At 45.2% G+C, this 24,806-nt stretch overlaps 2 protein-coding genes across 5 annotated transcripts; one reads left to right on the top strand and one right to left on the bottom strand.

Moving 5' to 3' along the window:
• Positions 1–82: 82 nt before the first annotated feature.
• Slfn4 (schlafen family member 4) lies at positions 83–23,622 on the bottom strand. Of its 4 annotated transcripts, none has more exons than XM_039085031.2 (9): positions 23,465–23,622; positions 22,883–22,963; positions 18,060–18,391; positions 17,478–17,558; positions 14,748–14,817; positions 6,328–6,883; positions 4,559–5,610; positions 3,120–3,230; positions 83–2,280 (listed from the first exon to the last, which is right to left on the bottom strand). In XM_039085031.2, the coding sequence occupies exons 7-9, from the start codon at positions 5,568–5,570 to the stop codon at positions 1,640–1,642; spliced, it is 1,764 nt and encodes a 587-aa protein (XP_038940959.1). In that variant the 5' UTR covers positions 5,571–5,610; positions 6,328–6,883; positions 14,748–14,817; positions 17,478–17,558; positions 18,060–18,391; positions 22,883–22,963; positions 23,465–23,622; the 3' UTR covers positions 83–1,639. The 4 variants fall into 4 exon arrangements, with proteins under 4 accessions (XP_038940959.1, XP_017452438.1, XP_008766155.1 ...); XM_017596949.3 differs by having other exon boundaries at positions 6,693–6,883; XM_008767933.4 differs by having other exon boundaries at positions 4,559–6,883.
• Gsta4l1 (glutathione S-transferase, alpha 4 like 1) lies at positions 10,305–10,927 on the top strand. Its single transcript, NM_001270386.1, has 2 exons — positions 10,305–10,526; positions 10,805–10,927. The coding sequence occupies exons 1-2, from the start codon at positions 10,305–10,307 to the stop codon at positions 10,925–10,927; spliced, it is 345 nt and encodes a 114-aa protein (NP_001257315.1).
• Positions 23,623–24,806: the final 1,184 nt, after the last annotated feature.

The following is a 24,806-nucleotide window of genomic DNA, read 5'->3' as shown; positions in this document are numbered from 1 at the left end:
CCCAAGTCATCAAGACACCTAAAACAGGAAAGCCTGGAAACAGAATCCTGGGAAGCAATAAGAATTCTTTAAGAGAATTTGATGATGTTTTGTAAAGATCATTTATTTTAGAAACATATTAAAAGAGTGGAACATTTGTTTGGCGTCCAAGGTTTGGTAAGTAGAACTCCCCAAGTCAGACAATGAAGATTCATCAGAGAAAGATACAAGCAGAAGAATTATATTCATAACAACACAGTTCTGAGAACAGAGTAGATGAAAAACGATGTAGATTTTAAAAATAAATCATATCGATAAAGAAATAGATCAAAAGAGAAAACATGGCTAAGAGGATTGGTTGCTGTGAGCACCCAGCTCATAGCCCAGTCATCAGACCTCTCGTGAAGGGCAACCGGTCTTTTGATAAACTCTATCAAAAGTCACAACAGGTTACCACTGCTTATCAATAGCCGCTAAGGGCCGAATGTTGAGAGAGTTTATCCTTCACAAATGTACATGTACAATAAAGACACTTCTTTCTTTATGAAGGAAATACCAACATCTCAAATAAAGAGTAATACTCTAATGAAAACCCAATGCTGTAAATACCTTTACAGGCGTTATTTACAGCACAAACAACACAACAATATGAACGTGAAAAATACAGCACATCAATGATTAAACGAGCAATATCACCATCTCACATCCTATTATCGATACCTCGTAGGAAATGAGGGTTCAAATAGAAAAATAGATGCCTTGCTATACATAGCCCCATAGAGACTGCTAGCATGGCCTAGGATTTGTGGACTGTGTTCCATCCAAGAGATACAATGTCTTCCTTTAAGACAGAATGTACTCTCCTCACAGAAAATAATTGTATTCAGTTTCAATGTCTCTTTGATCTTTCTGGAAATCTCTTGTATATAGTACATGATGTTGTGAGCATTTGCCATTTAATCTCCACATATTCTGACCTTTGCCTCTGTGGAAAGCCTTTCCTCAGGTTGTCACATACAAATTAAGTATTTAACAACAATAACACACAAGGCTGGATAGTAACACCATGACAAAAACTTTTCCATATTAATCCATGTATTTCAACATTTTCTTTACTGACTTCTCTAGGAAGAGTGTCTCCTGTGCATTAAAGGCACCATGCATTTCATTAGCAAGAAGGAATGGCTATGCAGATGAGGAGAAACACTTCTTAATTAATTAATTAGCTAATTAATTAACAAATGTTGAGAGAGGCTCTCACTGCATAGCTGTGGCTGTCCTGGAACTCTTACATAGACCAGGAGGTTCTGCCTTCCTCCAGGTGCTGGAATCAAAGGCAGGGGCCAGGTGCATGGCTCAGGGACATGTTCTTAATGCTTAGCTTGTCACTGCCAGCTCCAATGGCCAATTCCTTTTCCAGAATTGGTTTTATTTCTATAAAGCTCAATGTCACATTTTTCGTATTTTTATAGAATTGAAGAACCTACATATTGTAAAATATCACTGTGCCATACACCATTTTTTCTTTTATGTCAAAGCCAGCCTTGAACAGGAGTTAGGATAATTCTTCAAAGAGTAAACTATATAACATCACGTCTTTAAAAACGCAAAGATAAGGGTAGGGGATTTAGCTCAGTGGTAGAGCGCTTGCCTAGTAAGTTCAAGGCTCTGGGTTCAGTCCCCAGCTCCAAAAAAGAAAAACAAGTAAAAAAGAAAAAGAAAGAAAAAACGCAAAGATAAAATGATCACTACAGTTTTGCCTAGGTAAACTGTAGAAAGACTCACGACTCCCTAAGATTTCAGCAAGAGCTTTTTCTAAGTTCTTTGCTGTCTCGGTTGTCAGATAATATTTTGTGGGATAGTGTATTTTCGAGCTTGAATCATAAAGGGACACTGCCTTATTATGACCCAAGTATGTTATCTTTATCGCGATACCTATTTTCTCAGTGTAACTACCATGGTTTGCCAACGTCTGCTTTAGTGTTACGGCGGTTTGTTTATAATAGCCCTTTAACTCAGCGCCTAGTTCCCTCAGAAGAGTGCTGTCATCCTCCAGGTCTTCACCTCCCAGGACAAAGCCATGCAGGGTCAGGAGACTGTCCTGGGGAATATGAAGCGTATCCAAGATGACTCCGTGCTTGTCTTGCAAGGGTAGATCCAAAGCCCATCTCTTAGTGACGACCAGCGTTCCTTTAGGAAGCGAGTCCAACTGTGCCCAGAGCAACTGCTCATGCGCTTCCTGTGTTGAGAACAGTTTCCCGCAGAGGGCTTCTGGAGAGCTTATCACCTTTCCAGATATCACTAGACAAGAAAAGAAACACACCAAATTATAAAAGTAAAATCTTGGATTGTCATGTGTGACACACCACCAAGCAGTTTGTAAATCCTACACTTTGCATTCTGACCCAGAAGGTGAACACAAGATACTTTACGCTGACTCAGGAACTGGAAGGAAGTAGGTGCAAAGGGGACTTCGAGACCAAATTGCCAAGGAGAGCCGTGGAGGCAGCTGAACACTAACGGTCCTGCCTTTTCCATACCAGGACTCGTCAGAGGCTTCCTCTGGGGAACTCCATGCATGAGAAGAGTCAGGGAGCAAAGGTCAGACTAACGCTGAGGACAGAACAGTCAAGTAATGAGGCAGGCAGAAAACATGGCAAAACGGGGAGGCTCTACAGAGCGAAGGAGGGAGCAGAACTTTCCCAGAGTTCCAGGGATGGGGGAGAGGATGCCTCAGAGAGGAGCACAAGGCAGACTAGGCTTCCCTGGTGAGCACAGACTAGCAGTCCCAGTCATAAGGTAACACATAGTTCTTCAAAGCCTTGTATCCAGTGAAGAAATTGGAAAAGACACTATCACCTTCTACCCAGCAGATTAGAATTACAGAGGAAATTTCTTTGTTTGTCTCCCTGAGAATGTCACATGTTGCCAGGTGCTGCTATCGTGTGTGTGTGTGTGTGTGTGTGTATGTGTGTGTGTGTGTGTGTGTGTGTGTGTGTACCAAGTTACTTGAGGGAACTGAAAACAAGTAACACTCCCAGTGCAGGAAGCCTGGAGACACGCTTCACCACAGAGCCCAGCTGAGGAAGGAGGCCGGAACCTAGTCACGGCAACCAAGGTAGGCAGCCAAGTGTGTCTACCTGGAAGGCCAGCACTCTGCTGAAGAGCATCAGGATTGTCAGGACAGCAGCTACGGGGACTGTGTGGCAGTCGGCTTGACTGAAGAGGGCCTTTATCTTGCTTGGAGAAACCTGTGAAGACAAAAGTAATTTTAAGTTTCCCATAAATGCAATAACTCTTGAAAAGCCCATTAGAAGTCTCAAGTAAACCACGAGTTCCTAATCGAAAAGGAAGTTAGATTATCAGGCCAAAAAAAAAAAAACAAAAAAAAAAACAAAAACAAACAAACAAACAAACAAAAAAACTACCAAATTAAACTCTGGTGATACTGAACTGCATTACACTACCCTCAACTAAACATAACTGTAGAAAGGATGCTACGAGTAGTTGGATGTAGTAACAATTAGATGGGTGCATTTTACTTTGTGTTTGTTTGTTCGTTTTTAAATTGAGATAGGGTCTCACATGGCCCAGACTGGCCCCAAAGTCGCTATGTAGCCAAGGGTGACTGAATTTCTGATCCAACTGCATCTCCCTCCAAAGATTTTGGATCACAAGTATACTACCATGCTTAGTTTTAGGGTTTTATGCAGCCCAGGGGATTGAAGCCAGAACTTCTTACATGCTAGGCAAGCATTCTCCCAACTGAGAAATGTCAGCAGATTTGGTTTATTTTAAAAGCAGTTCAATCTAGAAAGCAGGAAGGCTGCTCAGGAAAGAGTCTATGAAGACTCTGGGAAGCTCATGTTTTTGGAAACCGTAAGGTTCAGGTGTGAGCTCCCATGAGGGTTTTACATCCTAAAACCAGAATGAGACCAGAGAACTGAGATCAGGGCAGAGGTACCTGAGAGGGGGCTACAGAAGCTGTCAGAGGGACTGGGAGAATCAAGCTAGAAACATTCTGGAAAGAGGCAAGAGGGACTGGATAGGCAACTCTGCGTGGATGTGTGAAGGTCAGTGTACAGGAAGGACAGTGACCATGCAAGGCTGTGCTGTTCAGCTTTCTGAGCGAAATGAGTAAGCCATGAGGCTAGGACAGGACAACACTCTCACTATTATGGTGTAAAAAGCTGGGCTGCATTTTCCTCTGGCCTGAAACTTTGTGGGGATCTCAGCTTGAGCTCCTGGGAGAGATGAAAAGACCTAGAGAGGAATTATGAAGCCTGGCCCCTTCCTTTTCCTGCTCCAGTTCTAGACACTGGAGAGGCAGATTGCATGAGACTTGGTCATTCTGAAGGAAATAGCTCACAGTATTACATAAGCAGGTAATATACGTTCTATAGGGAACATTCTAAGTGGGTCAAAGTAAACTAGGGGTTGTGAACTACAGATTGTATCTAGCAGAGATCAGTAAATTAGCTGTTGATATTTGAGGACTTCTCAGGCTGCCCAAGTCCCAGAAAGCATCTTTCAACCCCCTCAGCCCAGTGGAAGCTGATTATTAATCTCTGTTTCTCACATGCTGGGCCATCCATCTGGCGTTTCACCCAGTCCTCTGCGGTAAACCTCTTCACACAGCTGTCTTCCACGTGCCAGGATTCGGGCTCTGCAGCGAACACTGCACAGCAGAATCTCTCCACTCTGAGCGCACACACGAATGAACACGCAGCTCCGGGTTTGTGCACTTCCATGAATTTGCACGTGTACTTGATCTTCTCCCTCTCCTCACAGAAGTGAGTGACAGGCAGCTGTCGGATGCACTTTTCTATTTCACTCTCTAGATGCACAAGGTCGCTCTTCTCTGCTTCAAAGCCAATAATTTCCTGGGTTTTGCCATCCAAACCAATGAACAAATATCCCCCATCCGCGTTTGCAAATGAAGAAACAGTTTGAGGGAGGATTTCTAAAATGTTTTCCTTAGGAGTCAATTTTACTTCAGCATGTGTGGCTTTAGTGAAACAGAATTTCTCTTTACAGGTAAAACAGTCTCTGTTAAACAAGTTAAGACATTCATTTAGTACTTCATTACAGACGATTGTTCCGGGTGAACTCAGTCTGGAATCTGATCTCCCTTTAGAACATTTCCTGGATTTGAGGAACTTCACTGCATTGACTGCTTTCAGTTCAATTGAGGATGAGATGCTTCTGATGTACAAGTTGGTTTTCAAGGTGGTGATCCCTGGACCTTTCTGTTTCAGCTTCCATGCTTTCACAAACATGAGAAAGTAGTCTTTGACCTGCTTGAAGTCTAGGTATTCATGAGGAAAATCCAGGATATGAGGTAAGAAATTTTCCAAATCCTGTCCTACTCCATCTCGGCTGAAGTCGTAGTTTTGATTTTTAATGCGAGCCTTGGCCACGCCTCCTCCAGAATTCAACAGGGTACATACAGCCTGTTGGAAAGTTTTGGCCTCTCTTTTTCTCCGTTGACTATCTTTCATTGATTTCCTGGTCTTCTCTCCAAGTGTGATTTCTCCTATAGACAGAACCAGTTCAGCGTAGTCTGTGTCCTGATCGACAGTGATGCTCATTTTGCAGTTACTGTCTCTGCTTCCCAGATGAAATCCTTTCCTGCAAGACAGAAACAGTCATTACAGAAGGACCTAACCAGTTAGAGGCCAGCGTTACCAGACAGCACAACCATTTGAGTTGCTGTGGATGAGCAAGTGAGAAGGTCAGAGGTGATATTTGTTTAGGGACTGTTGGGACAATTTTGAACTGACTACAATAATGAACACTCACTAAATTTTCTAATTTTCAGTCATGACTGTACGATCCTCTTCTATTTTGGATTAAAAAACATCATTGTGTATATGCATTCTACGTTCACGGCACTGTGTTTTACAAGAAAGTTTAAAATATTTTAGCCTAATTATGTATTTTATATTTTTATGTGTATGAGTGTTTTGTCTGCATATATGTACGCGTGACACAGAGATGCGTGATACCACTGAAGGTCTGAAGAGTTGTTGGATCCCTCGAGGCTGGAAATAGGGTGCTTGTAAGCTCCTATGTAAGTGCTAGGAATTGGACCCTATTCTCTATAAGAGCAACAAGATACCTCACTCTGAGCCAATACTGTAGCCCTACAAAAGGACATTTAACTTAATGCTGTACACTGAGTGTGCACTCCTGTCCAACGTCTTTGAGGCCACCGCCCCATCTGTCCCTTATGCTCCCTTAGATAAATTCAGCTCTACTTTCATGTTTTACACACACACACACACACACACACACACACACACACACACACACACACACACGGTTTCTCAGATGTGTAATATATACCCTCTAAGAACCACAACTGAGAGGAAATGGTATGAGATTTGTCATTCTGAGACTGGCTTGGTTCACTTCATCTGATTCTGTCCTATGATACCATCCCCTCCCCTTTCTTATGTGGAAGTTGTTGGGGTTGACAGTCAGGGTCAGAAAAGCATTTTCCAGGAGGCACAGCCTGGCCCCTTTCCTGCTTTAACATGGGTGTTCTCCATTCTCCAGCTCCCTCCTGGTATGGCTTCTATGCTCTGGAACCTTGATTTTCATATTTGAGCACTGTTCAGGAACACTCGGTCAAAATTCTAGCACTTTCTCTGTTTCTTCTGTCTGTCTTGATGCTGCTTTCCAGTTCTTCCCAGTATGACAAAAGCAACCATTTTATATGCTGTGAATCCTTCCAGCTTCCTGGCTTGGCATGCCGTCCTCCCTGAAAAATATTCCCTGGACACTTGAGCTGAACAGAGGGCTCTGTGAATGTCTGTGGATTTACATCTTCCACCAACCGTGGGAGGTTTCCAGCCATCTGTCCTTCAGATAACTCGTCAACTCTGTCCGACTTCAGATTCTGGGGACAGAAACAATTAGTGTGTTAGTCCTCATGATAACGGTCCACACAGTGTTGGGCTCTCTGGGTTTTCTTCAGTTCTTTATGCTCTCTGGGCTTCAGGGTTTCACTGATCTTTAATTTTACTGGTTCATTGTTCTGCCTAGCAAGTCTGGCATTGAACCTTACTGAATATTTCTTTTAAATTCAATTAGTGTGGTCTTATACATCCTGTTTGGTTCCTTTCTGAGATATTGAATGACGTCACTTATTCTCAAAAGGGACTATCCTGGTTTCCATCTACAATTAGACCAGTCCTCAGAATCCCAGACAGGACAACTCCATCTTGCAGTAAGGCTTCTCCTTCCCTGTTTGACATGACAGATTATAGCATCAGAAGCCCTGCTTCCCATACTTGGACATTGTGTGGTGACATCGGCAGAATCCTAATAAAGGCCCAGAGGGATTGCCAAGAAAAAATAACTTTCTCATGTCTGGAAAGATGTTTTAGCAGCAACGAGCACTGCCTGAGCGCTTCCTGAGCACTCCAGTATCATTCATTCCCAGCATGCATAGGGTGGCTCACAACCATTTGTGACTCAGATACGTGGTACTAAGAAAACCATTCAGGCAAAAAAGATACATACAAATACATAAGTAAATTTAAAATACTATGTGAAGCACACATTCCCCGTGATTCTTCTATATTTGGATGAAGCCTTCCCTCAACCATGGCCCCAGTAGCTTGTCTCTGTTGTAGTCAGCAGCAGTACAGAGACTTAGCACTACTCTGGGTGTTGAGAATAACTGAGGACGGAATGCCCTTCCTTAAATGGACCATCAACATGACCTGCCCTCTCAGGCTTAGGGAACATCGACGCAGAGAGCACAGTAAAGAATCTCAGAGCTGAGAGCTAGGGGCTGGGGAAGTGGACACATGGTTAGGAAAATGCACTATTCTTCCTGAGAACCTAGGTTTGTTTCACTGTACAGACCTGACAGCTCACTACCATCCATAACTCTGGTTCTAGGAATCAGAGAGCCTCTCCTGGCCTCTGTAGCCACTGTACACACCCCTTGTACGCATACATACACACAGGCAAAACACATGTACATATAGACTATGAATTAAATTCACCCCTTTTAAAGAGAGACTGTAAAGACTGGAGGACAGGAATGAATACTAGGACATGCTGTCTTCTGGGCATGATGTGGCCACTGCACTCATGGCTTCCTGTGGTGTCATTACCTGCCCACGATCAGTCAACAAGGTCATTCACCAGGCAGCCTTAACTGGACTTGGTGGGTCATAATCAATCAATCAATTAATTGGAGAGATCAAATGAGCAGGGGCTAGAAGTGCATTTAGGGAATTGTTGAAGGGAAGGGCATGAGACCAGGATACGTTGTTACAAACATGAAATTATCCAGAAACAAATAAAAGATATCCTATTATGACAAAAGAAAACTGAAATTATACTCCTGGGCATATGTCCTAAAGCATCTAGGCTGTCGTCCTGGATACACACTTGTCCATTCATGTGGGTTGTCCTCCTACTCACAACAGCTGAGTTCATGAACGAGCAAAGGGCCCTATCAGCAGGCGAGTAGATGAGGAAATCATAACATGTGCACAATTACACTCCCTACATGCTCAGCCTGAATTGAGGTTTACTCAGACATAAGGAAGAACAGAATCCAACACAGAAAGGAGGATGGGGCTGAGGATTATAGTATGTGAAATGATTCAGAAAGACAAATCGTGTGTGTTTACTCTCAGATGCAGAATGTAGCTTTTAAAAGAGCAACCTGCAAATTCATTTGGAACAACAAAAAACCCAGGATAGCAAAAACTATACTCAACAATAAAAAAACTTCTGGGGGAATCACCATCCCTGACTTCAAGCAGTATTACAGAGCAATAGTCATAAAAACTGTATGGTATTGGTACAGAGATAGGCAGGTAGATCAGTGGAACAGAATTGAAGACCCAGAAATGAACCCACACACCTATAGTCACTTGATCTTTGACAAAGGAGCTAAAACCATCCAATGGAAGAAAGACAGCATTTTCAACAAATGGTGAAACTAGAGGTCAGTATGTAGAAGAATGCAAATCAATCCATTCTCATCACAATGTACAAAGCTTAAGTCCAAGTGGATCAAGGACCTCCACACCAAACCAGATACACTCAAACTAATAGAAGAAAAAGTGGGGAAGAGCCTTGAACACATGGGCACTGGAGAAATTTTCCTGAACAAAACACCAATGGCTCATGCTCTAAGATCAAGAATTGACAAATGGGACCTCATAAAACTGTAAAGCTTCTGTAAGGCAAAAGACACTGTCATTAGGACAAAAGGGCAACCGACAGATTGCGAAGATTGGTAAAGATCTTTACCAATCCTACATCTGATAGAGGCTAATATCCAAATATACAAGAACTCAAGAAGTTAGACTCCAGAGAGCCAAATATTAAAAATGGGGTGCAGAGCTAAACAAAACATTCTCAGCTGAGGAATATCAAATGGCTGAGAAGCACCTAAAGAAATGTTCAACATCTTTAGTCATAAGGGAAATGCAAATCAAAACAACCCTGAGATTCCACCTCGCACTAGTCAGAATGGCTAAGATAAAAAACTCAGGTAACAGCAGATGCTGGTGAGGATGTGGAGAAAGAGGAACACTCCTCCATTGTTGGTGGGATTGCAAACTGGTACAACCACTCTGGAAATCAGTTCCTCAGAAAATTGGACATTGAACTACCTGAGGACCCAGCTATACCTCTCTTGGGCATATACCCAGAAGATGCTCCAACATATAACAAAGACGCATGCTCCACTATGTTCATAGCAGCCTTATTTATAATAGCCAGAAGCTGGAAAGAACCCAGATGCCCTTCAACAGAGGAATGGATTAAAAAAATGTGGTACATCTACACAATGGAGTACTCCTCAGGTATCAAAAACAATGACTTCATGAAATTCATAGGCAAATGGAATGAACTAGAAAATACCATCCTGAGTGAGGTAACTCAATAACAGAAAAACACACTTGGTATGCACTAATTGATAAGTGGATATTAGCCAAAAAGCTCGAATTACCCAAGATGCAATCCACAGACCACAGGAAGCTCAAGAAGAATGATGACCAAAATGCAGATGCTCCCACTCCTTCTCAAAAGGGGAAAAATATCCATAGGAGGGGATATGGAAGCAAAGTTTAGAGCAGCGACTCAAGGAATGGCCATTCAGAGCCTGACCCACATGTGGCCCATATATATACAGCCACCAAAACTAGATAAGATTGATGAAGCTAAAAAATGCATGCTGATTCTTTCTCTAGTTCCTGCAGACAAAAATCCCAGAAGAATAAGGAAACTTTGAACCAGGAGTCATGGAAGCCAAACCCAAGCTCTACTACTTTCAAGGCAGGGGAAGGATGGAGTCGATCTGCTGGCTGCTGGTTACGACTGGAGTGGAGTTTGAAGAAGAATTTCTTGAGACAAGAGAACAATATGAGAAGTTGCAAAAGGATGGATGCCTGCTTTTTGGCCGAGTTCCATTGGTGGAAATAGACGGGATGCTACTGACACAGACCAGAGCCATCCTCAGGTTCTTGGCTGCCAAGCACAACCTATATGGGAAGAACCTGAAGGACAGAGTCAGGATTGACATGCATGCTGATGGCACCCAGGACCTGATGATGAAGATTGCCGGGGCTCCATTTAAAGCCCCTAGGAAAAAGAGGAGAGCAATGCTTTAGTAGTGAAGAGGGTTAAAACCTGTTACTTTCCAGAGTTTGAAAGGATTTTAAAAGACCATGGAGAGGTTTTTCTTGTTGGCAACCAACTCAGTCGGGCAGACATACAGCTACTGGAAGCCATTTTGATGGTGGAAGAACTCAGTGCTCCTGTGCTGTCTGACTTCTCTCTGCTGCAGGCATTTAAGACAAGAATCAGCAACATTCCTACAATTAAGAAGTTCCTGCAACCTGGAAGTCAGAGGAAGCCACCTCCAGATGGTCACTATGATGACATGGTCAGGACCGTCCTGAAGTTCTAGTGACAGCATGCTTTAAGGTGGCTACTGCAAGGGTCCAATTGCAGCAGCAGCAGCTACAGAGCATTTCAGAAGCAAGATATGGCTCCTAGGAGTAAAGGTCTCCAAAGAACAAAACCATTCTGTCCACAATGACAAATGCCAATTAAATAGAGTGAAAAACTAAAAAAAAAAAAAAAAAAAAAAAGCATGCTGAAAGGGACGGGATATAGATCTTTCCTGAGAGACACATCCAGAGCATGTCCAATACAGAGGTCAATGCTAGCAGCAAACCACCGAACTGAGAACAGGACTCCTTTGGGGGAGAATTAGAGGAAGTATTGAAAGAGTTGAAGGAGCTTGCAACCCCATAAAAACAAAAATGCCAACCAACCAGAGCTTCCAGGGACTAAACCACTACCGAAAGACTATACATGGACTGACCCAGGCCTCCAACTGCATATATAGCAGAGAATAGCCTTGTTGGGGCACCAGGGGAAGGGGAAGCCCTTGGTCCTGCCAAGGTTGGACCCCCCAGTGCAGGGGAATATGAGGGTGGGACAGTAAGGGGGATGTAGAGGGGGAATACCTGTATTTGGGAGGGGGAGGAGAGGGAATGGGGGCTTATGGACAGGAAACCGGGAAGGGGAATAACATTTGAAATGTAAGTAAAGAAATATATCTAATAAAAATTTTAAAAAAGGTATTGACATATGTGGTATTTTAAAAGGTATGACTGAATAATGTGTTTCAGGTATTAACGTATGTGGGAAAAGGAGGGGGTGGGGGGAAGAAGAGAGCGTAAAGGGGGTTCCCATGATCAAAGAATATCTTTTTTCTGATGTCATAATGAAACCTTTATTCTGTAAAACTATTCTCAATTAATAAGAGAGAGGCTCATGTGAATGGAAAAACATCACCTCCAACATCAAGTCATCTTTCTCACAGTCTACCTCTCTGTGGTGTTTTTCATCTGCAGCTTCCTTTGCTGTTTGACACTAGAGGACACTCACACAGAAAATGACAGCAAAGACAGCCATATAAAATGGGCTGGGAGACGCGTGGGAAAATTTCATTGACTTGGCCATATCAAATAAATGCAATGTCTGTCCACCACTGTGGGGCGTCCTACATTGAACTCACTTTTCTCCTGGAACCCAGTTCGCATGAGTCACTGTGACTGTCAATGTCATCCAGGTAGATACACGCAGGACTCTTTCATGCACTGTAAAATTTTTCACTCTATGAATATGTTTAAGGGTGCTGTGTTGTACTATTGTTTTGAAAAATGTTTTATTTGTATGGGTGTTTATTCTTTGTGTAGGAACCATCTTGTGTGCCTGTGTCTTTGGAGTCCAGAAGATGACATTAGGATATCAGATTTGGAGTTAAAAATGGTTGTGAGCTGCCCTATGGGTGTTACAAATAGAATCCATCCAGGACACATAGAAGATCAGCCAGTGTTCTGAATTGCTGACTCATCTATGCAGCCTTTGTCTGTCTGTCTGTCTGTCTTCTCTTCTTTCCTCTCTTCTCCACTTTTCTTTCTTTCTTTCTTCCTTCCTTCCTTTCTTTCCCTTTTTTTTTACTAACAGAAATGTTGTGTATTCAGAGTGCAGAATAAAACTATGAAATGTGTACATATTATGGAATGGTTACATTAAGTTAATTGATATATGCATTACTTATACAAAAATGATACAAGTTGGTATATCTGTGTGAAGAATACAAAACACCAACTTCTACAGCTAGGTCTGGTAGTGCATCCTGTAATCCCAGCTACCCAGGAACCACCTGAGGCAGAAGGATCCTAAGTTCAAAACTAGCCTGGAATGAAGAGTGAGTTCAAGGCCAGCCTTTGCAAGTTAGCAGATCTCTTTCTCCAAATACCAAATAACCAGAGGAGTGGAGACAGAATTCACAATCAGAACCCTGGACCAGCACGTCCTCGACTCTAGGTTCTACCCTTAGTACACAAACCTGAGTCTGACTTAATAGCTTTCAAAAGGAAAACACACTGTTGTTTGAGTAGGCACCCCGTTCTGCAAAGGCTCCTCTTACATGACCCACTTTGATAGTCCTTCAGTAATACATTCCAATGAGCAAACCCACTTCCTGCTCACTGCTATCCTAACTTCTACTCGCATCCAATCAGGTTCCTTAAATTCCTTATAAAAGTGACTTCATACAGGGTTGGCCTGTCTTACTTCCATAAAATAATGTCATTCAGTTTTATCCATGTGTTCACAAATGACTCTATCGCCTTCCTTTTAAGTCTCCATATCAGTCTTCGGTGTGCATGTGTTATATCTTCTGTACCTCTTACCCATCTGTGTATCTTACTTGGTCTGATTTCATACTTTGACTCTTTCCAAAATGCGGAAATAGCCAGGGATGAGCAGCTGTCTCTCTGGCATAATGACATCGTTTTCCTTGGACATATCTAGTAGTGTTTCTCACTTGTTGAGGAGCCACTATGGTCTCCAGACTATTCACTCTAATTCCTACTCTTCCACCCGTGTTGTGGAGGGATCCTGTTACTCCACATCTGTGACAACAGGCATCTTTCATCTTTTGATAGCAGGGTGCAGGAGCTGGGGAGATGGCTTCATGGTTAAGAGCACCTGCTACTCTTGCAAAAAAAACTCAAGCTCCATTCACACACATGAAATAAAATTAGTCTTAAAAAGACAGTCATGACACTGATGTCACGATAGCTCAGTTGTAATGAGTACTATCTGTCTGTCCAGAGGATGCAGACCCAATTCCCAGCACCCACATGACGGCACACGGGATCTGTAACTCCATGTCACCCTCTTCTATCTCTGTGAGCACAAGGTACACATACAATGTACATACATACATGCAGAAAAACCATCTGCACTAACGAAATAATAATTAAACATTAAGGAAGTCAATCATTGTGACAAGACTAAATCATATTTAACTGTGTTTCTTGCATCTTTTCAATGGTTAACGACATTAAAATTTTTGTCAAATGCCTCTTGGCCCTTTGTGAATCTGGTGAAGGGTCCCACTAGACTCTATCCAGCTGTGGACTTTTCAACAGATCAGGATATGGGGCTTCTCATTTATCAGCACCCCAACTGTGGGATGTGAAATATATCCCTTTAGTCCATCTGTAGTTGAATTATATCTGTCATGTGAGATCTCACTTCATTCTTCTTCATGTAGAGATCTCTCTTTAGTTTCTGCGTATAGGGCCGGGTTTCTAAGAGGATGGGGCATCCTTTTTTTTTTTTTTTTTTTTTGGAGCTTGGGACCGAACCCAGGGCCTTGCGCTCGCTAGGCAAGCGCTCTACCACTGAGCTAAATCCCCAACCCCATGGATGGGGCATCCTTAAAGGACTCTGGAGATCTACACAAACCTCTGCTTCCCCTGCCTCAGTAGCAAGGCTTAGACCATGCATAATTGGGCAGTGCCCAAGCTACCATAATTAGAATTCATCTTTGTGGAGCTAAGAGTTAAACCTGGGTCTGAGGAACTCTGTTATTGTCCAAGAGTAATTAAGCACCCTGCAGCTCTCCCCATTGCACAATCAGAGGAAAGCATTTGCTCTCAACCTAACTCCCACAGCATGCAAAGCCCCAGTAGCCTGTGCATCCATAGAAGGGACTTGCGTCTGTAGAAGGGGCTATAGAAATGCCAAAGAAACAAAGATATTAGAAGGGACAGAAAATATCTCAGGCTTTACACGAGACAGTGTGGCTGAGCCATCAGTCTCTTATTCATCCCCAAAACAATAGACTGGACGTGCTGTTGGAGTAGGGATAGAAAGAAAATGGGATTGCAGGATGATGGTAAGAACCTGGCTCACTTTACCTTGGCTCGGAATCTGGGTTGCTTGAAGTCCAGGGTGTTCAAAAGAGAGAACTTCAGGTTGTGTGTCCTCCTGTAGAGTAGGAGCCATGTAAGAATGAGATTTCTTTTAGTACTGAATGTGGTTTTTGTTGTTTTTAATGTTTCTATAGAAGGAATAAAGTGCTTATTTATGTTCTTTCCTCTCCTTTCTCTTTCTGCCCAGCGTTATTCTAGCCTACAACCATGCTGCCACCTCAACATCCCAAGTACACACCATCACTATGGTATCATGCCTAGGACAGAATTCACTCTGTTAATATTTGACTTAAGATTCTGTGTATAGGATTCTCTTCTGAGTACCGGTGTTCAAAGATGCTCGTGTAGCGTTCACGTCGGCTTCATGAAATGGGTGGGAAGTGTTGGCTGCACTCAGATACAAGCTCTTCTCTGAGCTGTGGACCTTTCTGAAGTGAACCACTGTGCAGCACACACAGTAAACCGCACCTGAAGGACTTAGCACTTCGCTGACACGAAGGGCTATCTTCCCCCCCCCCCCCCCCGCCCAAGGGAAGAGTTCATCATGGTCTGCCGTGCTGGCAGAAACCCGAGTAGAAAGTTTGGCATTTGTTTCACCATGCCACCACATCTCTCACGTACAATTTGTTTGTAAAGTAGTGATTGACAGCTTCTGTAAACCCCTGTGAGCTGCAGTGTTTTTAAAATGAGTGTTTTGCCTTATGTATGTCTGTGCAACACACATGCACCTCGCTTCAAGGGATATCTGAGGAGGGATTCACTGGAACTAAAGATAGGCATGTTTGTGACATAGTACGTAGGTACTGGGAACCAAACCCAGGTCCTCTGCAAGAGCAACAAGTACTCTAAAGTTCTGGACCATCCACGCAGTCCCTGTAAACTGCTGCTCAATGTCACACTGAGTGCTAGTGTGCCAGGGCTTAGTAAGGTCGCAGCATCTGGGAGTGGAGAAGGCATCTGGATGGATAATGTAATATATTTCATGATCCGGGCTCACCCTGACTGAAACTTGAGAAATGTACTGATTTTTTTTATTTATTTAAATTGTCTTTTTTAAATTATTTTTCTTTATGGTTGTTGATATGTGCTCTTGCTATGTTGAACCTGCCATGTAGAGCAGGCTGGCCTCTGTCACACAGTAATATAACACAGATGGGGCCCAGCTGAAGGAGAGCATTTGAACACACTCTTGACAGTTCCAGACAAAGTCAGGCTAGAGGAAGAAGTCTTGACTCCCAGGAGATGAACAACAATCGAGTCGAACACTGGGATCACTCAAGTTTACACAGAAAGCTTAACACTGGACTCAATGTGGTGTGACCACATGAAACATACAGGAAGGTGTGTGTCGCCACCTTCAGGATGACTCTGCATTATGCTAGAGCTGATCAGTGTGCTTTAGTGCCCAGTATTAAGGGTTCCAGCACAGGAGCGCTGCCTGGACCTGACCCTACATTCCTTAAGGCTCTGCCAGCAAGAAGCCTATACTTAGAAGGCAGCAAGGAGCCAAGGCTGGTGCTGGCCTTCAGAGGCTGGTGTAGGTAGGCCTTGTGAGCTTGAGGCATGCAGAACGTGCACAATGAATTGAAGGCCAGCCTAGGGTTCACACCCAGAACCTCTCTGCCTCCCTCCCCTCTAAATATTACAACGGAACCACACCAGACATATCTGGATCAAAAGCAACCTGTGCTGCACTTTCATTTCTGCCAAGTTGGATGCTGCAGCCCCACCATGTTCCACTCACTGCCCCACCCATGCAGCTCCCCAATCAGGCTGTGTCCTACGCCAGCCACTCCTGGTTCACTCAGCACATGGAGAGGGGACAGAAATCACATATCACCCCAAAGTGTCAAAGGACGATGCTCATGCCTCTGGGAAATTTCAAAGTCAATGGTGATACAGTACAGTCCCCTTTACAGGAGCTGTGGGCTAGCCTGGGACACTGGCCATCTCGGTTCAAGACCTCAGCAATGAAAACTCTTCATACCCTGTACCTTCAGGCACACAGTGTGGACAGAGCTTAAAAGCAAGGGAGACACCAGAGCTCATCAAATTGCAAGACTTTAGTAAAGCTCAGAGATCTCCTGGTTCCTTGGGTCTACTTTACTAGGTAGTTCCTTCCTCTCAGACTGTAGACTCTGGGGGGAAATCTCTCAGGAGGGAAGCAGGGTGCCTGTCAGCTATATCAGGCAGAAAGGGGATGCCATTCAGATGTGCTTAGTTTGCCCGATCACAGGCCGATGAGAAGGCACAGACAGAAGGGACTGAAGTCGATGGATCGGTTTCTTGGGCAACAAATGAAAATGAAAAACCAAACAGCCCAACCAACCCTAGCTCATTCTCTCTCTCTCTCTCTCTCTCTCTGGGTTGCTGCTGTGCATTTCTCTTGGGAAAGGGAAGTTCTCAACGTCTGGATTGTAAAGGTACACAGAAGCGTCTTTGTGGCTCTAGAGCTCAGGCTGTGCCCTTCCTGGAGCCATGCTTTCTCAATGTTCAACAGTGCTGAGTCTCTCAGAGGATAGGGAAGGGGAAAGGGACTCAGGAGATCCACACAAGCCTGCTCAACATACCTCACCCTGACCTGCCTCTTCCTCCCTCACTAGTCAGCCTCAGAACCAGCCTCATGTGCTCCCTCCCAGCAACTTTAAGCCCTCACTCCATCCCCTCCCTCCATCCCATCCCTCCACCTCCAAGGAGGAAGTCATTTTCTCTCACCCCAAGCTTTCAGAGTCTCCAAGTTCTCAACAGCCCGTACTCTGAGAGAATAGCTATGAGGACGCCAAGGAGTCAAGATTCCTAGAAAGAAAACAGCCAGGGTTAACCTGAGAGGGAAGGATTGTGCAGGTGACTGCTACCCCACATGTTGGGGTAGAAATCTCAGCTCAAGTCTAGACAAATGACACCAGGCCAACATGGTTCCATGTGGAGAGGTTTAAGGAGAGACTGAGACAAGGGATAGAGAGAGAGAAGAAGAGTAGAAGAGGAGAGGGGAAGAGACAGGCCATGAGCACGTGGAGAAAGGGGGGAGGGGAGTAGGGAGAGAAGGGACAAAGGGGAAGAGGGGAAGAGGAGGGAGAACAAGAGCAAGAGCAAGAGGGTGAGGAGGGGGCCAGCAGCCCCTTTCATAGTGTGAGGCATACCTGGCTGTTGCCAGGTAACTGTGGGGGTGAAGCTTATACAGAATGCTAACACCACATCCTCCCAGAGCCAAGAAGTAGACAGGACTTGATGTTGTGTGGAGACAGAAAGAGAAAGACAGCAGGGTTGAATCTGTCACAGTGGACCTGGCTCACTTACTCTGTGTCCCAGAAGCTGTGTTCCCTGAAGCTCAGAGCACTGGTAGGCTTCCAGGCCTTTCCTTTGTCCAGAGAGGCAGCAAGGGTGATGAGAATTCAAGAGCACAGCGAATGTGGAGGGAGAGCCAATATGTATAGCCACAGTGGGAAAGCTGGCCGAGGTAAAACGGAGTAAGCCCGGCTTTTTTTTTTTTTTTTTTTTTTTTTTTTTTTTTTTTTTTTTGTGGCTAGGTTTTTCAGTTAGTCTGAGTCACCACTCTGAGACTTTGAGCATTTCCTCACTCCACGTAGTATAGCAGGAAACTTAGGTGCTTTGTGCCAATGTGACTCGAACTGACAACAAGAACAACAACATTTTTTTGTTAATTTAAAAGGCGCAAACAAAAATGAAACTACATGGAATTCGCAGGGCAGGCCCTTGTGGAAAGAGCAGGTGGGGGAGGGGAAAGGTTCAGGGAAATTTGCTCATATTCATCTAGTAAACACGAAAGCTCAGCACCAAGATCTCCTGGTGAAACAACAAGAAATACAAAATGATAAAGAGCGCTTCTGCTCTTATCTGCCTGGCGGGGTCATGCCAGGCTGTGTGGGCACCGTCTTACGGTGGGCTGGAGGTCTCATCATTGGAGGTCCGGGCATCATGGGCATGTGGCCTCCCATGGGTGCCCTCATCCCAGGAGCGGGTCCCAAAGGCATCATGCCACAAGGAAAAGGTCCCGTCATTGGCATCATAGGGGGACCGCCTATGTGGAATCCAGGCATCATGCCAGGAGGAGGAGAACAAGGGAGACTGGAGGGAGGTGGGATCATGGCCCCTGCAGGCTGAGGAGCAGAGAATGGAGTTGGAGACATCTTTCCTTGTTGAAATGCAGTCGTTGTTTGGGTTTCTGACCACTGCTGTGTGTCTTCCTCACAGACAGAGAATCATGGGTAAGATACGTATCCCAGTAGTCATAATAAAATTTAGGCACGTTGCTCCACAGGCAGTTGGCTACTTGGCTCCCTGCTACCAGGAACTGACGCACACAGGCTGTGCCGACGGAAAGGTGAGGGGCTGTATGGAAGCTTTTTAATTTAATTAAACATGAAGATCCTGTCTCCCTGAAGGGGACCCAGCCTCTCCATCATCAGCAGCCTTCCCAGAGCAGCCTTGGCCCCAGGGCTTTCATGAGCAGGTGCTGGGAGGAGGAGAGATGGGGATGTCCTGGGAGAAGGAAGAGGCATGTAGAGAGGACTATTGCACCAACACTGGCAGAGGAGAAACACACACACACACACACACACACACACACACACACACACACAAACACACTCACACATACACACACACTCACACACACTCACACACACACTCACACACATTCACACACAGGAACACAGACACTGCTATCACTTTGCTTTCTTTGGGTCTGTTTTTATACTAATTACGACACTGCATGTTTGTGTAGCTCTTTGCCTCTGTGTCCAAACTCAAGAATACGCAAGGATTTATTTTTCCTTTCTTTGTTTTCAGCTTTTTGTTTGTTTCTTTAGCATGTGGTGGGGAAAGTTTTACTACACACATATTTAACCAATACTGGGTTTCTTTAGACATTGTCCTAACAGCAAATGGTACTCTGTGGTCACACTCATCCCTTTAAACTGTCTCATTCCCACTGCCCACAGGGAGCACGGGTTTGAATGCACAGGAACTGAAATGCTCAACCCACTGCAGTCCCTCTGCTGTCAATCATGTCCTCTGGGGAGCAGCACCCAAACCCCACCTCTGCCTCGAATGACTGTTCATGGAAGTATAGCCAAGAATCTCATTGTCAGGCTGCAGGCAGGGGGCCACCCATGTAAGGAAACACGTGGGTATGCCCCAGCGCCTGCTGTGGCAGAGTCACCAACTCCGGCCATGCTAAACCTTTCATAATTACATACGAATCAGTTTCCCATCGCCAAAAGAATTTGAGCAAGCACTTTGCCTAGGGATTCAACAAAACAATCTTACAGCATTGGAGTATTGAACAGGGAGATTCTTCAGAGGGCCAGATTTTACTCAGGAGCCAGACACTGACTGACTATGGTCTAAGGCTTGAGAAAGATGCACCTCTGTCCTGTGCCTTTGTGGTACTGCTTAGTTTCGTTTCGCTTTCCCTGCTTTTGAGTTTCTGTTTCCTAGGAAAGGATAGCAGGGTTCTCTCTCCGTCTCCACCCTGCTAACCACAAGGAGCAAAGGCTACTTCCTGTTATGTCATGCCCACCACTTACAGTCGGTGTGAAGTTCATGAGCTCTGGCTCGAGGCCGAGACACTGTGTCAAAAGAAACACTAAAGCCCTCAAGGAGCAATGGGGTAAAAATGGCTGTGCAAACTAAACTGTCTTCATTGGCCTCTTTGGTTGTGAGACAGGGTCTCAGGTGTCCCTGGCTGTCCTTGAACTGGCTGTGTCACTAACAAACACATGGAACGCCTGACATCTTGGTCATGCCCAACCCTAAGTGTTGACAGCACAAGCCTGTGCCACCATGCCTGGCTGGCTGTATTTTACTTTTTGATTGTTGATGCTTTTGATTTAATACTCAAAAGAAAAGAGTGCTCTTGCAGTTTTCATACATGAATAGCATCGTACCGTGCCCCGTTATGCTCCCTTTTATCTATCCCTCCCCTAGGAGTCTCCTAATCACCATCTTTCTACCTTCATATCATACATGCCCATCTACAGCTCAAACACGAGAGACCTGAGAGAGTTCCTTCCCCTTCCTGTTAGTGTTTTATTCTTCTCGATTTCTTCCTCTTTCTGTATGTGTGTGTGTGTGTGTGTGTGTGTGTGTGTGTGTGTGTGTGTGTGTGTGTGTGTGTATGTATGTATGGTGGGGGAAGTTTGACTCTAGGAATTTAATTAATATTATTTCATATATGCTAATTAATATGAGGATGTATTCATGACCCATTGTACAAGGAGGCCATACTATCTCAGACCCAAAAATCATAGGCGTGTTAGAGAGTTTCCAGAAGTTGACTTGCTGGGTCAAGTGATAAACTGTTTATATATTTGGTGTTTACCATTAGGTTTTTTCCCAGAAACTTGATCTTGGTCCCGTCTCTGGAGGCACACTGGGCACCTCTCAGAAGGAGAGGCCTAGAATTCCATATCTATTACAAACTAACACTTTTCCTCCAGGTTGCCCACACCCTCAGATCTGGGCATGGAGAATAACACTGTCCTAAGATAAGTTCAGACCCATGCGTCCAGATGGGGCCCAGCTGAAGGAGAGCATTTGAACACACTCTTGACAGTTCCAGACAAAGTCAGGCTAGAGGAAGAAGTCTTGACTCCCAGGAGATGAACAACAATCGAGTCGAACACTGGGATCACTCAAGTTTACACAGAAAGCTTAACACTGGTCTCAATGTGGTGTAACCACATGAAACATACAGGAAGGTGTGTGTCGCCACCTTCAGGATGACTCTGCATTATGCTAGAGCTGATCAGTGTGCTTTAGTGCCCAGTATTAAGGGTTCCTGCACAGGAGCGCTGCCTGGACCTGACCCTACATTCCTTAAGGCTCTGCCAGCAAGAAGCCTATACTTAGAAGGCAGCAAGGAGCCAAGGCTGGTGCTGGCCTTCAGAGGCTGGTGTAGGTAGGCCTTGTGAGCTTGAGGCATGCAGAACGTGCGCAATGAATTGAAGGCCAGCCTAGGGTTCACACCCAGAACCTCTCTGCCTCCCTCCCCTCTAAATATTACAACGGAACCACACCAGACATATCTGGATCAAAAGCAACCTGTGTTGCCAAGAGGGGAGTACTTTCATTTCTGCCAAGTTGGATGCTGCAGCCCCACCATGTTCCGTTCACTGCCCCACCCATGCACTCCCCAATCAGGCTGTGTCCTACGCCAGCCACCCCTGGTTCACTCAGCACATGGAGAGGGGACAGAAATCACATATCACCCCAAAGTGTCAAAGGACGATGCTCATGCCTCTGGGAAATTTCAAAGTCAATGGTGATACAGTACAGTCCCCTTTACAGGAGCTGTGGGCTAGCCTGGGACACTGGCCATCTCGGTTCAAGACCTCAGCAATGAAAACTCTTCATACCCTGTACCTTCAGGCACACAGTGTGGACAGAGCTTAAAAGCAAGGGAGACACCAGAGCTCATCAAATTGCAAGACTTTAGTAAAGCTCAGAGATCTCCTGGTTCCTTGGGTCTACTTTACTAGGTAGTTCCTTCTTCTCAGACTGTAGACTCTGGGGGGAAATCTCTCAGGAGGGAAGCAGGGTGCCTGTCAGCTATATCAGGCAGAAAGGGGATGCCATTCAGATGTGCTTAGTTTGCCCGGATCGCAGGCCGATGAGAAGGCACAGACAGAAGGGACTGAAGTCGATGGATCGGTTTCTTGGGCAACAAATGAAAATGAAAAACCAAACAGCCCAACCAACCCTAGCTCATTCTCTCTCTCTCTCTCTCTCTCTCTCTCTCTCTCTCTGGGTTGCTGCTGTGCATTTCTCTTGGGAAAGGGAAGTTCTCAACGTCTGGATTGTAAAGGTACACAGAAGCGTCTTTGTGGCTCTAGAGCTCAGGCTGTGCCCTTCCTGGAGCCATGCTTTCTCAATGTTCAACAGTGCTGAGTCTCTCAGAGGATAGGGAAGGGGAAAGGGACTCAGGAGATCCACACAAGCCTGCTCAACATACCTCACCCTGACCTGCCTCTTCCTCCCTCACTAGTCAGCCTCAGAACCAGCTTCATGTGCTCCCTCCCAGCAACTTTAAGCCCTCACTCCATCCCCTCCCTCCATCCCATCCCTCCACCTCCAAGGAGGAAGTCATTTTCTCTCACCCCAAGCTTTCAGAGTCTCCAAGTTCTCAACAGCCCGTACTCTGAGAGAATAGCTATGAGGACGCCAAGGAGTCAAGATTCCTAGAAAGAAAACAGCCAGGGTTAACCTGAGAGGGAAGGGTTGTGCAGGTGACTGCTACCCCACATGTTGGGGTAGAAATCTCAGCTCAAGTCTAGACAAATGACACCAGGCCAACATGGTTCCATGTGGAGAGGTTTAAGGAGAGACTGAGACAAGGGACAGAGAGAGAGAAGAAGAGTAGAAGAGGAGAGGGGAAGAGACAGGCCATGAGCACATGGAGAGAGGGGGGAGGGGAGTAGGGAGAGAAGGGACAAAGGGGAAGAGGGGAAGAGGAGGGAGAACAAGAGCAAGAGCAAGAGGGTGAGGAGGGGGCCAGCAGCCCCTTTCATAGTGTGAGGCATACCTGGCTGTTGCCAGGTAACTGTGGGGGTGAAGCTTATACAGAATGCTAACACCACATCCTCCCAGAGCCAAGAAGTAGACAGGACTTGATGTTGTGTGGAGACAGAAAGAGAAAGACAGCAGGGTTGAATCTGTCACAGTGGACCTGGCTCACTTACTCTGTGTCCCAGAAGCTGTGTTCCCTGAAGCTCAGAGCACTGGTAGGCTTCCTGGCCTTTCCTTTGTCCAGAGAGGCAGCAAGGGTGATGAGAGCAATGCAAATGTGGAGGGAGAGCCAATATGTATAGCCACAGTGGGAACTCTGGATGACGTAAAACGGAGTAAGCCCCGCCTTTTTTGCTACTTTTTGAGTTAGTCTGAGTCATCACTCTGAGACTTTGAAAGCATTTCCTCACTCCACGTAGTATAGCACGAAACTTAGGTGCTTTGTGCCAATGTGACTCGAACTGACAACAAGAACAACAACATTTTTTTTTCTTAATTTAAAAGGAGCAAACAAAAATGAAACTACATGGAATTTGCAGGCCCTTGTGGAAGGAGCAGGTGGGGGAGGGGAAAGGTTCAGGGAAATTTGCTCATATTCATCTAGTAAACACGAAAGCTCAGCGCCAAGATCTCCTGGTGAAACCACAAGAAATACAAAATGATAAAGAGCGCTTCTGCTCTTATCTGCCTGGTGGGGTCATGCCAGGCTGTGTGGGCACTGTCTTACGGTGGGCTGGAGGTCTCATCATTGGAGGTCCGGGCATCATGGGCATGTGGCCTCCCATGGGTGCCCTCATCCCAGGAGCGGGTCCCAAAGGCATCATCCCACGAGGAAAAGGTCCCATCATTGGCATCATGGGGGGACCGCCTATGTGGAATCCAGGCATCATGCCAGGAGGAGGAGAACAAGGGAGACTGGAGGGAGGTGGGATCATGGCCCCTGCAGGCTGAGGAGCAGAGAATGGAGTTGGAGACATCTTTCCTTGTTGAAATGCAGTCGTTGTTTGGGTTTCTGACCACTGCTGTGTGTCTTCCTCACAGACAGAGAATCATGGGTAAGATACGTATCCCAGTAGTCATAATAAAATTTAGGCACGTTGCTCCACAGGCAGTTGGCTACTTGGGTCCCAGCTACCAGGAACTGACTGCACACAGGCTGTGCCGACAGAAAGGTGAGGGGCTGTATGGAAGCTTTTTAATTTAATTAAACATGAAGATCCTGTCTCCCTGAAGGGGACACAGTCCTTCCATCATCAGCAGCCTTCCCAGAGCAGCCTTGGCCCCAGGGCTTTCATGAGCAGGTGCTGGGAGGAGGAGAGATGGGGATGTCCTGGGAGAAGGAAGAGGCATGTAGAGAGGACTATTGCACCAACACTGGCAGAGGAGAAACACACACACACACACACACACACACACACACACTCACACACACTCACACACACACTCACACACATTCACACACAGGAACACAGACACTGCTATCACTTTGCTTTCTTTGGGTCTGTTTTTATACTA

The sequence above is a fragment of the Rattus norvegicus genome, chromosome 10 (assembly GCF_036323735.1).
Source record: "Rattus norvegicus strain BN/NHsdMcwi chromosome 10, GRCr8, whole genome shotgun sequence".
In the NCBI taxonomy this organism is placed as follows: domain Eukaryota; kingdom Metazoa; phylum Chordata; class Mammalia; order Rodentia; family Muridae; genus Rattus; species Rattus norvegicus.
The sequence above is the reverse complement of the archived record's forward strand: the minus strand, read 5'-3'. Positions and strand labels throughout refer to the sequence as shown.